This window comes from Quercus suber, unplaced genomic scaffold (genome assembly GCF_002906115.3).
Source record: "Quercus suber isolate HL8 unplaced genomic scaffold, Cork oak 2.0 scaffold_481, whole genome shotgun sequence".
Taxonomy (NCBI): Eukaryota; Viridiplantae; Streptophyta; class Magnoliopsida; order Fagales; family Fagaceae; genus Quercus; species Quercus suber.
Window position 1 is genome coordinate 87373 of NW_027069932.1, and position 17508 is coordinate 104880.

The 17508-nt window shown below is 35.2% G+C and overlaps 1 protein-coding gene across 1 annotated transcript; it reads left to right on the forward strand.

Annotated features, from left to right (window-relative positions):
* Positions 1-786: 786 nt before the first annotated feature.
* LOC136063049 (heat shock protein 21, chloroplastic-like) lies at positions 787-11382 on the forward strand. Its single transcript, XM_065762932.1, has 2 exons — positions 787-925; positions 11006-11382. Exons 1-2 carry the CDS (start codon positions 787-789, stop codon positions 11380-11382), a joined length of 516 nt encoding a protein of 171 aa, XP_065619004.1.
* The last annotated feature ends 6126 nt before the right edge of the window (positions 11383-17508 follow it).

The window sequence follows — 17508 nt, forward strand, 5'->3', positions numbered from 1 at the left end:
CATGTTCATGCATTTTTCATGTGTTAGTGCTTTATTGCAGTTAGGTGTTGACAAAATGTCTGAGTGACATTTGTGTGTTGAATTGGACTAAACTTAGTTCAATCATTAGTCTAGGTCTCTTTTGCCATGATTATCATGTTTTAGTCAATGGCTATGTGTTTTACACACTTTGCCCATTTTGTGCCTCAATGCCATGTCCATGCACACACTAGGCACACACCTCGGCACCTTCTAGGCACACCTCATGCATCTATGTTGCACACACATGCATTAGCACATGCACATATATGCCACATGTATACTTTTTCATGCATTGTGTTATAATTCCTTGTTTTATATGCTTTAGCATATTGTTTTGAGTTGGTTTTGCTTTGTTTTAGGATTTTTTACCCTGCTCTTGAACTAACTTGAATCTAATCAAGTTTCTTATGTTTTGTTTTGTGTTTTTGCACATAGTTTTGTCTGTTCTGTGTTCCTTTATGCAAATGTCTCCTTTTAAAAGTTCCGCAGTGAAAGGAATCAGCATCAAAGGGAAAGAGCAATCATTATGTTGATGAACCGTCACAAGGTCAAAAAGGCCTCGGTTTTCAATGAAGTCTATGACACTGATATGTTCAGATCCTATGCGGCTTTTCAGAACTATCGGAACTATGTTCGAGACGCTCCTTTGCTAGTTGAAAGGTGCCGTTGATCAACGATCTCTCAGTGACACAAATATACCCATATGGTTTGCCACGAAAGATTGCGAACTTTTTGCTCTCAACTCTCGAGGATGCATACGAGAACATGGTTAAGGAATTCTATGCCAATGCAATTGTTGACGGAGAAGAGATAAAATGTTGGGTTCGAGAAAAAATTTTCTCTGTCACACCAGTGTACTTGGCAGATTTCTACACATTAACTGACCAATACTCCCCATACCGCGGTATATGATGAGCTGAATCCAGATGAAGAGTTTCTTAAAAAGAATTTAGGAGCCAATTTGGAATTCTCCCCCAATAAGAAGTCAATCAATGTGGCATCACTTTCTCCCGAATTAAGACTTCTCTCAATGATCATGTGTAGCAACCTCTATCCTTTGTCAAGCACTATATATATGAATCTTGGTCGAGCATTATTCTTGAATGATCTGATCACTGACAAAGAGATTGATGTGTGCTCTCATATTTTCCACATCTTGGCAAAACGGTTGATCGGACTGCTTCAAGGAATTGTATTCCTTTCTGTAACTCATCTCACGGATTTTGAATCTCAAAGGTGTGCACCCTTCAGAAGATGAGCGCCCATACCCAAGACCAAGTCCAATTACCATTCGTACTCTTCATGCTAGTATGAGTCACACCAAGAAGAATGTCAAGCAAGAAAGCCATGCACCTCAGGGGAGCTCGAGTTCTACACCCCATGCCTTTGATGAACAGTTTGACAACATTACCACTCTCTTCAAGAGATCAATACCAAGATATCCGGACTAGCATCTATCATGTACTCTCTCCACAACCGTTTTGATTCAAAGATCACATCTCTCCAAACTCAACTGGACGAAATTCAACGAAAGCTAGAAGAAAATGACTAGCTATTCCATGACAAAAAGGGGAGATGGTATCATTAATAGGGGGGAGTTTGTGACCATTGCTAGTTGGAGTATGATGATAGGGGAGGTAGAAGCTAGAAGAAGAAGTTCTTTTTTATTTTGTTTATGTTTTTACTGTTTCTGCTTATGTTTAAAGCTAAAATACTCTGTTTTAATCTCATTTTTTTTTTTTTTTGTGATTCTCTCAATGCTTTTGTAGAAATTTTTTGTACTTTTAAGATATTGCTATTATGTCTTAAGTACCTCACTCTTGTGCCCTTGTAGGATTGTTCCTAGATGCATATATGTTTTTTATGCATTGGTTGAGTGTTGGACATGCAAATGATAGTTTGCAATTGAGCTTATTAGCTTGCATGTCTGGATGTTCATTCCTTGTGTAAATGAGCAATGTGATCACTATTGTATAGTGATTGCGTGTTTGGTCAAGCCATGGTCAATTGCTTTATTCCATTTGTTCTTGTTCGCTTTGTGCTTGTTCCATTTTCTTTACAAGTTTTCTGCATAACAATGAACTTATTGTGTTATTGTGTTTCAGGAGATACTTGTCATTATGGTTCAAGAGCTTCACAGCTTCTAGATTAGGTGTGAGTGAGTTTTGCCACTGTTCCCAAACCCACGTTTAAGTCTAGAGTCTGTTTTAGGGGTTTTGTCACGGAATAGCCAAAGGGGGAGATTGTAAAGTTATTATTTACAACTATATGTTTTGTTGGCTTATATTTCATGCCAAATTTGATTGTAATTATATTCAATCTATTGTACCCTGTATTTATTGTGGGATTTCATTGTAAGAGTTGTGTGTTAGAAAAAGAGAGTGTGAAGACTCAATCATTTGAAGACTGAAGATTTCTCGCGGGTATCTTGCGAATTAGCTTCCCGCAAAGTGAATCTGTTAGGTTTTAGACCCCTTAAAACAACAATTGGATTAACCTAGTTTATTTAGCCAAGTGATTAACTTAGTCAAATTATGCAAATCTAGGTTAACACAATTAAATAATCATATCAAGATATAAAGCAACAGAAATATAAAGAACACAAAGATATGATCACTCAGGAAAACCAAACCGGTAAAAAACTTAGGGAGAATTTAACCTAGCTATCCTCAAGGTAAACTTAAATCCACTATATGAAAGAATCGAAGTTCATACAATAGGACTTACAAGCATCCATGCTCGACTTCCTAATGCTACCCACAAGTAGAACTTACGGACATGACCACGTGCAAGCTCCGAATCCACGGACTCCTTCTTTCTTGGATTCTCAAATCAAGTACAAGCACTCCTGCTTGCGTTTCTTTAAGCTCCAATGGCAGCAACTGAGTTGATCATCAAGATGTTGAAGTAATCTCTATCTTGAAAACCCTAAGTTTATGTGAAGGAAAGCTCCTTAAGGATCTCACAAGATATTCACACAAACCGCAAATATGAGCAACAAGAGCATCCATAGCTACTCTAAAAACGTGACTAGGGTTTCCTTTATACAGTGGGAGAAGTAGATCTGAAACCCTAATCCTTAATGGGCTTGGGCTGAGCTGAAAAATTCTGCAGAAAAACGTTCTGCCCGAGATTCGATCGATCGATCGAGCCAGGCCGAAAGTCACTAATACTTCTGCAGCCACTCGATTCCAACTTTACATAAAACGCCCACACTTTGAGCAAGTCTAAACAAGACTAACAACCTATTTTGATCATGATTTGGCAACAATACACATTAGAGTTCTAAATACATAAAATCCTAAGTCTCTAGAACTTAACAAACTCCCCTTTTGTCAATCCGTGACAAAACACAAATTAAAAGATCAAAGTTTACAAATAAAAGCCCTTTACAAAAATAATGCTCATAACACAAATTCAATCCTAATTACTATCCATTAGTTGTAAGTGTAGACAGCAGCTCAATTGAATCAACCTGTATATTCCTGAAACACTAAACAAAACGCATAAGCGCATGTGTGACAGAAAAACAGTAAATCAACAAATAATTTCTTGACTTCACAAAATACAAAACAAAGACATATATCATGAATAACTCATAAATATAAATCAATGAGCAGTGAACAAGAAACAAAAATAAAAACATAAGTAAACTAACTCTCCCCCTAAGTTAGATACAACAAAAAGTTTTTATTTATATTCTCCCCTTTCAAAAATAATTTCAACTCCCCCTAAACAAGACAAACATGTTTCCCATAAATCCATAAATCAATAATTTCTCCCACTTTTTGTCACGTATTGACAAAGACAACTCATACAAAGAGTAAACAGTCACCATACGCAATAAAGGATAAGAGAAAATAGAGAATTAAGGGGACACAAACCACTTCAACTCTATAGAAAATAGAGACAACTCCTCCTATGAACAACAAAGGTTTTAAAAAAATCTCCCCCTATAAAAATAGGAAAAACAAAACAAGTTTTTGGAAAAAAAGTTTTTGGGAAACTTTAGGAGGTGGGGAAAATAAAAACACACAAACCAAAGTCAAAAACTAAGGTGAGGATACACATGAAAAAAATATTCTCTCTTTCAATAAATGCAAACTTGACACTATGTGACCCATAAACAGTTGCATGAATAGAGAAAAATATTTGCGCATTGATTATTCATCATATCTCTTAAGAAAAATATTTTCTGCAATTCACACATAAGAAATAGCATATACTAGAATGTACAAAACTCAAAAATTAATCAATCAAATTTTAAATCAAGTTGAGTACCTAATTTAGCAAAGTGTATGCATGCTATGTGTGAAAACAATGATAGATATGATTGTAAAACTGCAAGATGGATACAAAAATCAATGTAATGCATGTGAATCCTAAACACAAATGATGCATGAAAAAATATGTCATGATGCATGCTCTAATGCAGTGAAACTAAGTTCAATATAAGTTAAATTCACAAAATTGGCTTGAGCATAGAGTTTCTAATAAAACTCCAAAAATTTAAAGCCACTTGTTAAGTTTTTAGGAAAAATTTGACCAATTAATTATCACACAAGCTAGAATATACAATATAATGATCAATTACATCAATTCAACAAGCCAATTGCATCAATTGAACCCAATTTGATCAAAATCCCCAATTTAGGTACATTCAAGCTCTAGAATTTCGAATTTCTCAAACTTTAAACACATTTTGCATTAAGATCAAGGAACTTTTAATCTTGGATGGCCACAACAAGATCACACACAATAAAATGTACCAAGTTTAGCAAAGAGTAACTTGTGTAGTGTGTGCAACTAGCAAAAACTTGAGATACATGTGAGGTGATATGTGAATAGAAGTCAAACACAAAGTCTACAAAATTCATCACATAGAATTTGAAAGAGACTATCACCTAAAGAGTTACATCATATAACTCTCATATCTCCTAGAACAAAAACTTCCAATCATGTAAGTTTCTTGATTTTGCCTCATAATATACACACCAATTTTAATTATGTAATTTGGCATCAAGTCTAATAGTACACACCAATTTTAATTTAATCAGAAACTTATTAAAAAGCCAGGATAATGTACACACTAATTTTAATTATGTGATTTGGCATCAAGCCTAATAGTACACACCAATTTTAAGCATTTAGCAATTAAACCGAGGCTACACCTTATGTTCTTTTTATGCATGTGCTACACTTTCTCGAGTACAAAATCTTACGATATGTACTAACATGTTCATGATTAGCTAGTGAACAGTGGTGAGATGGTTATTTATGCCTTTCTCAAAAGGATCAAGTCCGACAGTCAAATAACATGTGACTTCAAGATTAAGACAAAGTGATAAACACCATAAACATCTTTCCCACTTAACACACACTACAAAACTTCAACTAGTCAAGTGCAATAAATAAGCTCATCAAAGCTAAACAAGGTACATAAACTTGTTATGTAAAGATAATATGGTCAATCCTTGATTATAAATCCAAGATGTGAATACAAAACACAAAAATCTTTTTGGTTTTAAAAGCTATATGACCAAAAACAAAAAGACACATATTATGCTAAATGAACAAAGCAAATGCAATGCATGACAGTGCTTAACTAAGCTATATAGGGTACACAAATAAGAAATATCAATTTCTTAATTAACCCTTGAGTACATGTACAAATTAGTACATACTCACACAAAATCAGAAATAGCTTAGCATACTATTCAAGTTTCTCTACAATGTCAAGCATGTTAAAAATCAAAAGAGATATCATAATTCATGTAATCCTAAAAAAAAATAAAACTAGACATAAAATAAAATATTTTTGTCTTTTTGAAAATTTTCAATGTTTTTGGATTTTTTTTAATAAAAAAACAATCTAAAAAAAAAACAACCAAAAACAGAAACAAAACATGTCCACAAATAATTGACAGAATTAAATCAAGGACAAGTTAGCAACACTCACCTTGGAGAATCTTTTCTCACCCATATAGCACGAGTCTTTGGCTTTGTAGGTGAAAATTCATGAGAAGCAGAGTGTATTTGAGGGATTATACCAAACTTCTGAGAAATACTAAAATCTTGCAAATTCATTTCACAAGCCAACAAGCTCAAAATTTTCAAAAGCATATGAAATAATTTATTTGGACTTATGGCAGGAGAAATATCATCACATATTCTAGATTGAAACACAGAATGCTTAAATTTCAATTTATGACAATTAGAAAGAATATGACCACGAACACCACAAAAGTGGCAAATAGGAACAAATTTAGGAATATCAGTATTCCTAGTGGGGTTTCCGGTCACAGGCTTTGGTTCTTGTCTCAACAAAGAACAATTTGGTTTAATATGACCAACAACACCACAAAGGTGACAGGCAGGCACAAAAACAGATTTCTTTTGCACACTAGCAGTAGATTTGGACATAGGTTTAGAAATTTCAGCGTCTACATCAGTACTTTTACCTTTGTCTAACCTAGCAAAATAAGTATTTTCTTTATTATTCCTCTTGAAATGAGGGATATAAACTTTCTCAGTTTTAGGCTTAAGAGAAACAGAAACACTTCTGTTATCAACAACAGGCTTGGCACAAGTCAAAATTTTAATTTTAGCTTTAGATTCAACTAACTCTTTTCCAAACTTTTCATCTTCTCATCTTGAGAGGAAATTTGATTTCCCAAAAATTCATTCTTTTTATTAGATTCATCTAATCTAACAAGCAATTCCTCTTTTTCAAGATTAGCCAATTTTAACTCTTCCTTGAATTTCTTAGTAATTTTCATAGATTTCAATAATTCCTTACGGAGAGTTTCACAGGCATCAATAAAATCAACAGAAGCATGAGCAGAAACATGATTAGAAAGACACTTCAAATTATCCATGACAATAGGGGTCAAGGATTAGCTCTTAGATCAAAAGATCTAAAACAAGAGAGCTACCCACTCTGATACTATTTGTTAGGTTTTAGACCCCTTAAAACAACAATTAGATTAACCTAGTTTATTTAGCCAAGTGATTAACTTAATCAAATTATGCAAATCTAGGTTAATACAATCAAATAATCATATCAAGATATAAAGCAGTGGAAATATAAAGAACACAAAGATATGATCACCCAGAAAAGCCAAACCGGTAAAAAACTTGGAGAGGATTTAACCTAGCTATCCTCAAGGTAAACTTGAATCCACTATATGAAAGAATCGAAGTTCATACAAAAGGACTTACAAGCACCCACACTTAACTTCCTAATGCTACCCACCAGTAGAACTTACTGACACGACCACGTGTAAGCTTCAAATTCACGAACTCCTTCTTTCTTGGATTCTCCAATCAAGTACAAGCACTCCTGCTTGCGTTTCTTTAAGCTCCAATAGCAGCAACTGAGTTGATTATCAAGATGTTGAAGTAATCTCTACCTTAAAAACCCTAAGTTTATGTGAAGGAAAGCTCCTCAAGGATCTCACAAGAGATTCACACAAACCTCAAATATAAGCAACAAGAGCATCCAGAGCTACTCTAAAAACGTGACTAGGGTTTCCTTTATATAGTTGAAGAAGTAGATCTGAAACCCTAATCCTTAATGGGCTTGGGTTGAGTTGAAAAATTCTGCAGAAAAACGTTCTGCCCGAGATTCAATCGATCGAGTCTAATTTTCAATCGATCGAGCCAGACCAAAAGTCACTAATACTTCTGCAGCCACTCGATTCCTACTTTACATAAAACGCCCACACTTTGAGCAAGTCTAAACAAGACTAACAACTTGTTTTGATCATGGTTTGACAGCAATACACATTAGAGTTCTAAATACATAAACTCCTAAGTCTTTAGAACCTAACAGAATCATGTGCCTTGCACGTGCTGGAATGCGAAGAGTCAGGCCAGATGGAGACAGCTGTGTCTCGCGAGTATCTCGCGGGTAAGGTCTTCCCGTGAGATACCCGCGAGGCATTCTGGTTTGCCAGCCTGTCCAGTCTGATACACACTTTCTGTGCCTATACTATTTATACCCACATTATCCACAAATGTTAAGGAGAGCTTCTGAGAGAAAACCCTAGCCAAACACCTTAAGAGTTAGAGATTGTTATACCCACAATCCTCTACACATTTGTTTTGGGAATTTCCTCATCTCCTACCTCTCCACTTCCATACCATTGAGAGGTTGATAGCCCAAACACTTACCATACCCTTTCAGAGTGTTAAGTAAAGTTTTGGTGCTGCTGGGAAGAGTTGGAAGAAGTCAATGATGGCAGATACAACATGGAGCTTGTTGCGAGATCCGGAGAACTAAGACAAGACACGGTTCCGAGAAACCTTGTTGGAGTAGGAGCTTGGAGGGTTTAGGTACATCGGGTAGATTAGGCTTGGAGGGTCTCTTGCTAACCCATGTATCCCAACTAATTATCTAGTGGATCGATTTTCGCTTGGAGGGCGGCGGAGAGGTTTTTCGCCAAGTTCTTCGGTTTCCTCTTTGATAACATGTCTCGGTGTTATCTGTGTTTGCATCTCTCTTCCCTACTCTTGTTCATTTCATTTTTACTGCTGTGTTGCTTTAAATATGGTTTAGAGTAGTTGTCTTGCTTATACGCTTTTTGTTAGGATTAGTGCCCTTAAATCCTATTGTATGATGCTATGTATGATATTAAGTGTGACATTATGTATAACTTAATATTGTGTTTAATAAAGTTGTTTTATTATTATATGAAATAATGGTAACATGAATATTTGGATATTATCACATAGTCCATGAGATGCATAGTATGTGATTTATGTGATTTAGTCACAAAAAATATAAGTCACAAGTTCTTTGTAAACTCAGAATTATAGTTCATAGTCGGTGATAAAATTGGGCATTTCATCTGCAAAGACTATAACATATCAACTACGATGATTTGTCTTGATCATGGAAGTGGAGACTTCTAGTTGATGTGTTGATATGCTTTAAGAGTTAAGACTTATTGAACTGGATCACTGTAAGATTTATTATTCTCCTAAGGACTGTCAAATGAATAATAAATCTCACGACTTATATTTGCATGAACTCTTAATCCTAAGAGAATAATGGACTTGATCATGAAATGTAGGTTGCTTTGATATATCAAGAGTGAGATCTAAAGTAACGGTCAAAACCTTAGTATATTGGGCAGCCATATTTAGTGTTGATGGAACATATATTCTCGAGATGAAATTCATAGTCTCTTAATGGAGATATAAAATATTCCCTTGAGATAAATTTAATGGGTTTGTTATTTAGCGAGTTAGGCCTAACCACTTTGGTAAGAAATTACTAAAGTATATATTTATGAAATTGGATTTCATAAATATATGATGAATAACTTAAAAGGATTAAACTGGGTACTCAAAGATTAAGATGTAGTAATCTACAAAGTGGCAGTCCACATTTATGACTTTGTATTACTATGAATATTTTATGAAGGGGTTTGCATGTACAATAAAGTCTTGAGATATAATTTATAGATAAGGCCTAGAGTGCAACTATATTTATATAGTGGTATTAAATATAGTTAATGGTAACTTTGGACTTGTTAAGAGTTGACAGAAAAGCCCAAGGCCTATTGGAGCAGTGTCTTATTGGTCCCTTTTGGTCCCACTCCAAGCCACACACTTAAGCCTAATTGGAAAGGCCCAAAAGGCCGCCCAATTAGATAGTTGGTTAGATACAAAAGGAAAAACGTACAGAATATATATGGTGGGAAAAACATCATTGTAAGTAAGTGTATGTGAGTGAGAGTCACTCAATTAATTCTCCTTTTGTAACTGATTGAAAGTCCACACTTCTTGGGCGATAGTGGAATTGGAGTGAAGATTAAAAGTATTCCCAAGTGCTTCAATCTTTGTTTTGAAATTCATCGCTTCAAAGTACGCTCTCTTATACATGAAATCCGAAATTTACATAGTACATGTTATAGATTGAGAATGAAGTAGATCCGTTAATTTTCCGCTGCGTACATACTTATTTCCTTCACTTGTGTTTACACTATTCCGCACTTAGTATTAATTTAGTGCAAAATCAACCAAGCCGTAACTTTAATTTGGGGGGTCTAAACTGCTCGTGTGTTTTCGACACATTTCCGAGCTTTCAGAGGGGGGTCATGCGAGCCCAAACTGGAAGAGGGGTTTGTGTAAGTAGGAAAATGATTTACCTAATATTTTTTGGTCAAGCATTTTACAAGTTTTACACATTTTTTTTTCATGAAAAAAAAATATTTATAGGTTTTATATAGATTTTACAACAAAACTATTACTGGTATTTTTCCCGAAAAAATATTTTTTAACAAAACAAACGGAATATTAAGCAAAAAGTTAATTCAAACACATACTTGTTTGGTATTCACAAAAGCATCACTTAGGAACATGAAATGACTTAGGTCATAATTAAAGACTAAGGAGTAGAGAGACATCTCCATGAAATTTGCTTCTTTTTTCCTGTTCATTCTTTTCAGTTAAGAACTTGGGAACTTTCGTTTTTACTTGGTTGAATAAAGAATATGCCAAGAGCATGGAAATTTACACTTTGCTTAAGTCGTTTTCTTTGTTCCAGGTTAATTAGTTATGAGAACCAAAAATACAAGTAAATTAGTTATACATAGGAAGAGTTCTGCTTCTTCAGATTACATGAACTAGAAAGAATCACATAAAACAGATTAGGATAGGATCTGAATCTGAGGAGAAAAGATAAAGCAAAAAACAAAATCACGGCAAACAAATTAAAGGCTCGTTTGATGATTGTGACATACCAATTATATTATTCCATTGGAAATTAAAGACACAGCATCAGGTTGTACTTTATAATTTAATTTTAGTGGGTGGGCTACTTTTTCAGATTTTGTGTCTCCTATGTCTTAAAAGAGTGATATACTATCATTGTGTAGGGTAGCTGGTCAGTATCAAGAAATGTAAAGAGGGAAATTATACAAGGGATTGTAAAGAAAACTTAATACTCAAGTATGTTCTTTAATATGTTCCCAAGCTCAAGTAGCAAATTTTGTAACATCTCTTCCTAGAGCACACCGGTCAGCATGGGATTGGCAAGCCCGTGCCGATTGGGATGTGGTAGAGGAGGAGACTGAGGTTAAGATGAGGTTTGACATGCCAGGACTCGATAAGGAGGATGTTAAGGTGGCAGTGGAGGACGATGTGCTTGTTATAAAAGGAGAGCACAAGAAGGAAGGTAAAGATAATGACTCTTGGTCTTGGAGAAGCTTCAATTCTTATGACACACGTATTCAGCTTCCTGATAACTTGGAGAAGGATAAGATCAAGGCTGAGCTGAAGAATGGCGTTCTTTACATTTCCATTCCTAAGACCAAGGCAGAACGCAAGGTCATTGACGTGCAAATTCAGTGAAAGCAGAACATATATGAGATTATTGTACTCGTATAAAAATAAAGAAGATTTCATGGGGTTTTCTTTTTTGTTTTGTTTTGTTTTTAGTCATTACTAGTAAGTTACCCATGCATGATAATGTTTTATGTAAATTTGTTTTTGTAAAATATTATACATATATTATAGCATATTTATTATAAAATTTTGTTAATAATGAGTTCATCATAAAAAGTAACAATTATAAATTGCATACTTATATCTATTATAATTATTTTGTTCAAGTAATGAGCAATAATTAAAACAACTTTGGAGTAATATTGTATAATAAAAGTTGATAAAGGCATATTAATTCATTCTATATTATTGATTTTTATTATGTGATGCAATAAAAAGTTTCATTACGAAATCATTTTTTCTTTGTTATTGCAGTATGGTGACCCTTGTTTTCATCATCAGTTTCTCCATCTTCAACGTTTGAAGTTTAGTCCGTCCATATTTGTTCAATTTTTGAGCTTTTATCACTTTTTCCTTTTGTTGCATCATTTGTGTTAATCACTAATCAATTGGCACCGGGAGATTCCAGATCGGATCTTACAAAGTTTGGACTTTGTTGCTAAGATTTTTCGTAGGAATTTTCATTTATATTAAATTTCAATGATGTGACAGTTTTTTGTAAATGTTTTTATTTTTTATATTTGTTAATTTTGGAATATTGCAGCAAAAAAAATTAATATAGCATATTGGATTGTGTATATTTTTTCTTTCTTCCATACCTTTTTGTCATTTGAAGGTGCATAAAAAATCTTAGCAACTATGTAATTTTCAAAATCACCATTTATATTAAATCCGTTCAAATGAAGTAGGAAAATCCATTTTTTCCTAAATTTGTTTTTTCAAATCACTTGAGATTCCTTCTCCAATATCAATAGTTTTACAATAATTTAAATAAGTTGTGCCTTAGTTTATTTTTCAGCAAGATCTCTTATTGTGTGTGTGTGTGTATATATATAGTAGTTATAGTGAGATAAATATTTTATAAATATTTGGAGAGTATGTAGTTTAATGAAAGTGCCTCTAACTTTGGGATAGAAGGATTTGTTTTTGTTTCACATTTTGCACACCAAAATGATTCTACTCGTGGTTTGACATTCCTTTCACAAAGTACGCACAAAATGTAATACCAACCCATTGTTGTATCAACGCTACTTATTGTTGCAATAACCTAGCAATTCACATCTTGCAATGAACTTTGAAATTAATATGTATTATTTTTTTAACGTAAATAATATGATGTTGTACGTTTTTAGACCCTTTAAAACACAGCCAGATTAACCTAGTTAATTAGCCAAGTGATTAACTTAGTCAAATTATCAAATCTAGGTTAACACAAATATATCATATCAATGTAAATTGCAGAAAATAAAAAACACAAAAATATGATGACCTAGGAAAACCAAACCGGTAAAAAACCTGGGGAGGATTTAACCTAGCTATCCTCAAGGTAAAACTGAATCACTATGAAAGAATTGAAGATTACACAATAGCGACTTAGACCACTAACATCCTATTGTTACCTTAAGTAGGAAACTTACTACCACGACCACGTGACAGCTCCGAGTCCATGGACTACTTCTTTCTTGGATTCCCAGTAAGTACAAGAACTCCCACTTATGTATCTTTAATCTCTTTAATGCAGCAACTGAACGCACAATAAAATTTTATGTAGAAAGTTTTGAAAATGCACAAACTCCTAAAAGCATTGAATTTAGGAATAAAATGCACAATAAAATTGCTTTGTTTTTCAAAACTTTGATTTTTCCAGAATTTCGATCGATCGAACCTGTTTTTCGACTGATCGAAATTGCAATTAAAATTTTGGTCAGCCTCTGTCTGTTTCGATTGGTGCTCGATTGCTAATGGATCAATCGAAGAACTTTCGATCAATCAAATATATTTTTCGATCAATCGAAAATCGTGATGAGAGTTGAAAGTTCAAATAGTGTTGAAAGCACTATGAACGTTTAGACCCCCAATTACAAATTACCAATTCAAGCTTATTATCAAACAATTAATGTGCAGAACATGAACATAAGCCAAACACAGAATTGATAAAAAATCTAAGCCAATTATAATCACATCCACAACTGAAAATAAAAGGTAAAGATAAAGGGAAGAGAGATGCAAACACAAGGACAGCACGCGATGTGTTATCGAAGAGGAAATCGAAGACCTCAGCGAAAAACCTCTCCACCGCCCTTCAAGCGGTCAATAATCCACTAGAAAATGTAGTTGGGATACATAAACAGCAATAGACCCTCCAAGCCTAATCTACCCAGGTACCTAAGCCCTCCAAGCTTCCTGCTCCAATGAGGTTGCGCCGAATCTTTTTCTTCTCTAGCTTACCGAATTCCGCTATAACCCATAGCATCAACCAATAACCATTGGTTCCTTCCAAACTGCTCCCCTTAGCACCAAAAGACCTTCTCACAGACATGGGTGTAGTGAGAAAAGGATTTGGTCAAGAACCTCTCAAGGATGTATCAATGGAGAGGAAGACAGTAGAGGAATTTGAAGAGTCTTTTAGTGAAGATTGAGGATGAGGCAATCTTGTTTTTCTCTAGGGTTTCTCTCTCAAAATTCTCTTTGTAAGCTCTCAACATTTCATGGGTATAAGGGTCTATATATAATGGTGTGTGTTTGGAATACGAAGAGACAGTTTTTCCTAAACAGGGGAAGTTGGCGGCTTGGCCTCGCGACTGGTCTAAGTCGCGAGCTAACGGCCTGGCCAGCCTGGGACCTTTTTCCTGTAGTGCAATAGTTGGCGTGACCCTTCACCTCCCCGCATGCTTCTCACATGTGCTACAGTTGGCGGCTTGCAAGTCGTGAGTCAGCCGCGAGTCCCTGCTTCTTTGTACATTGTTGAGCAATTCTTCACACTCTCTCACACACTACCCTTACATGAATCCCATCTAAATATAGGGTTACTAAGTGCTAAATTACAAGCAAATTGGTACAGAATAAAGCCAACAAGATGGTTGATAAAATTCAAGCTTACAATCTCCCCCTTTGGCTATTCCGTGACAAAACCCTATAACAAACTCTAGACTTAACGCGTGAGTTAAGAACAGTTGGAAAACTCACTCACACCTAACTCTAGAATTTGTGTAGCTCTTGAACCATAAGAACAAGTATCTCCTGAAACACAACAACACAATAAGTTCATTGTATGCAAAAAACTTGTAATGCATATGGAGCAAGCACAATGTGATCAAGCAAAATGGAATATAGCAATAGACCATGGCAAGACCTAAACAGGCAATCACTACAAACAAGTGATCACAATGCTCATTCACACTTGGAATGAACATCCAAACATTCAAGCTAATAAACACAAAGCAAATCACTTGAATGATCAACACTCAACCAATGCACAGTACATGAAGTATATGCATTTAGGAATAAAATCCTACAAGGGCACAAGAGTGAGAGTACTTAAAGAAAATGCATAACATTTAGCAGCAAGTACATAGACACCTTAAAAGCTTACCAAAACAACAGATACAAACATAAACTAAGAACCTTAAAAACCTACAAAGGTACCAGGTACAAAACAATAATACAAAACTATCCAAGAGTTGTGAGTTTTAGCCAAACAATAACTAAAACCACAGTGTATCAAACCAATAATAACAGCAGTTAACCAAAACACAGTATCAAAGCTATAAACATAACATAACAACATATGATAATGAAAGCTGCCCCTCAAACAAGCACTCCCCCTCAAGTGTAACCCAAAAATTCTCCCCCTTTTTTATCGAAATGGCCAAAGGGTCACTACTCCTGGTTGGTGTAGATGCTGTCAAACTTAGTTGAAAGTATATCAAGCTGATCCTGCATTGCTGTCATCCTTTCAGTATGCTGATTTTGAACCTCTCTGAGTCCATCAAGCCTCTCCAGGATGATCTGAAATGCATCAGGAGGTACAGCTGATGAAGTAGAAGCCCTGCTCCTTTTGGCTCTACTTTTGGGTGTGGAAGTCTGTCCTGCAGCCTCTGCTTCAGTTTCCATAGGATCACCTTCTCCTTGGTCACCCTCTTCTTCAGACGAATTTGTATCCTTGTGAGGGTGAATTTGTTTATGGCTGATAGAGGAGTCATGGGACTGATATCTTGAGGGATCTCAACACATTTTAATATGAAAAGCCTCATAATAAGACTGGGAAAGATTAGCTTGGGCCTAGAAGTGGTTTTAGTCTCATCTACTATAGTGTCAAAGATGTGAGAACTGATGTTAATGAAGGTTTTTTCTTTAAGTTCCATGAGGAAGATAGCTCTGGCATTTGTCAGTGTAGTCATCTTCCTTATCAGATACAGGTTGTACATCATTATGGTGGTCAGACACCTCATGTCAGTAGGAAAATCAGTAGTGTTGAGACATCTGTTTTCTTTAACACCACCAATCCGAGCCTGGACAGTGTCTAAAGATAGCATCCTGTCTTTATAATTAATGAAGTCAAAGTCCTCTAATTCTTCAAGACCTAGCACCTCATCAATGTCATGTGCATTGATGATGAATTCCTTTCTTCTCACCCAACAACTCAACTCCTCCTCCCTTATCTCAGCATTTGCATAGAATTCTCTGATTAGAGGCTCACAGACAGGAGGTAGGTCACTCAACAATCTTTCCCAACCTCTACCCTCAAAACAACTTGTAATAAAGGTTTCCTTCAAATCCCTTAAATCAACAAATCTCTCCTAAATGATGTTTCCTTTCAAGAAATAGTCCTTATATCTCTCAAAGTGATGAACCGACCTAAATAGGTTAGGGTCCATTTTTAGCCTTTTATTAGATTTCTTAGCAGGAGTCTTCTTCTTTGTAGGAGATGGGGCCATCTGTAAACAAATAGAAAAGGCCACAACAAGACATAGCATAATGGATGAAATTCAAAACATTAGTAACAGTTTAAACAACCCAGAGTTCTTTAGAGCACAAACCCAACCACATATTTCAACAAGTAATAATCAGATGAACAGAAGTAGTTAAAACTAGATTACCTAAAGCAAGACATATGGCAATGAGATATGACATCATGAGAATGAGATGATCAAACCAACACAGAGCAGACAATAATCACAATGCAGAAGAAATAAACTATCTTTAAAAAATAATAACAACCAAATAGAACTGGCCAAAACCCACACACAGAGAGAAAAACCCAATAAAACCGAACCACAAACAACATGGGTAAGAGAAATACCAAGTAAACACCTCTGAAAAACTAAAACATGATAACACACATGTATAGAATACTAGAAACAAAGTAAAGCTAAGACTAGAACATCAAATCTCAACAATCATAAACCCAACCCAAGTTCGAACCCATTAACTCGCAAGAACTCAAAAACACCTCACAAAACAAGAAAAAAAATGCTCAAATCAAGTACAATGAATTGAGATAGAGAAAACCCATACCTTTTTCTTCATGTTTGAAGTAGACATGATACAAAAATGGAAGCTTATTCAAGAGAGACACGGAGTGTTTGAGAGAGAGAAATGAGGAAGATAATGAACAGTCACAAAAATTCGAGGGAAAAACTGAAAAAGTATTAAAAAACTATCTTTAAAATGCAAATCACGCATTTTTCGCGACTGGATTAAGTTGCCAGTCAGTCGCCAGGTAAGCCATGAAACACATAGAAGTTAAGATTTCTGAAAAATTTTCTAAGTGTTTTTCACGACTGGAAGGTGTACCCGCGATACAGTCGCCAGGTGAGCCGCGAAAATCTCTGTGTACCCCTCGCGACTGGACCTTCCACTCGCGAACAAATCGCCATACTGAACCACGAAAATCATAAAAACTCAAATTTTGAAAATTTTTCTAAGTATTTTTCGCGACTGAGACCTTGACTCGCTAGTGAGTCGCGAAAAATCTTGGAGTGAGCTCACGACTGCGGCATGCGACTGGACCAACCCTCGACTGAGTTGCTAAATCAGGGCAACACTGTTTTTGAAATTTTTGACATTTTTGTAAAAACAAAATACTTTCTAAAACAAGCTAAAACACTCAAAAATCTTTTTGTGTTTGATCAATAAAGATTGAGCTTGTGAAAACACATTTAAACAAGTACAATCACACAAATGAATATG

Bases quoted from the DNA above. Each gene is read 5' to 3' on its own strand.
- LOC136063049 (XM_065762932.1), top strand. From the start codon at position 787: ATGGTTAAGGAATTCTATGCCAATGCAATTGTTGACGGAGAAGAGATA. The intron at 926-11,005 runs GTATATGATGAG...TATGTTCCCAAG, and splicing joins CCAATACTCCCCATACCGCG to CTCAAGTAGCAAATTTTGTA.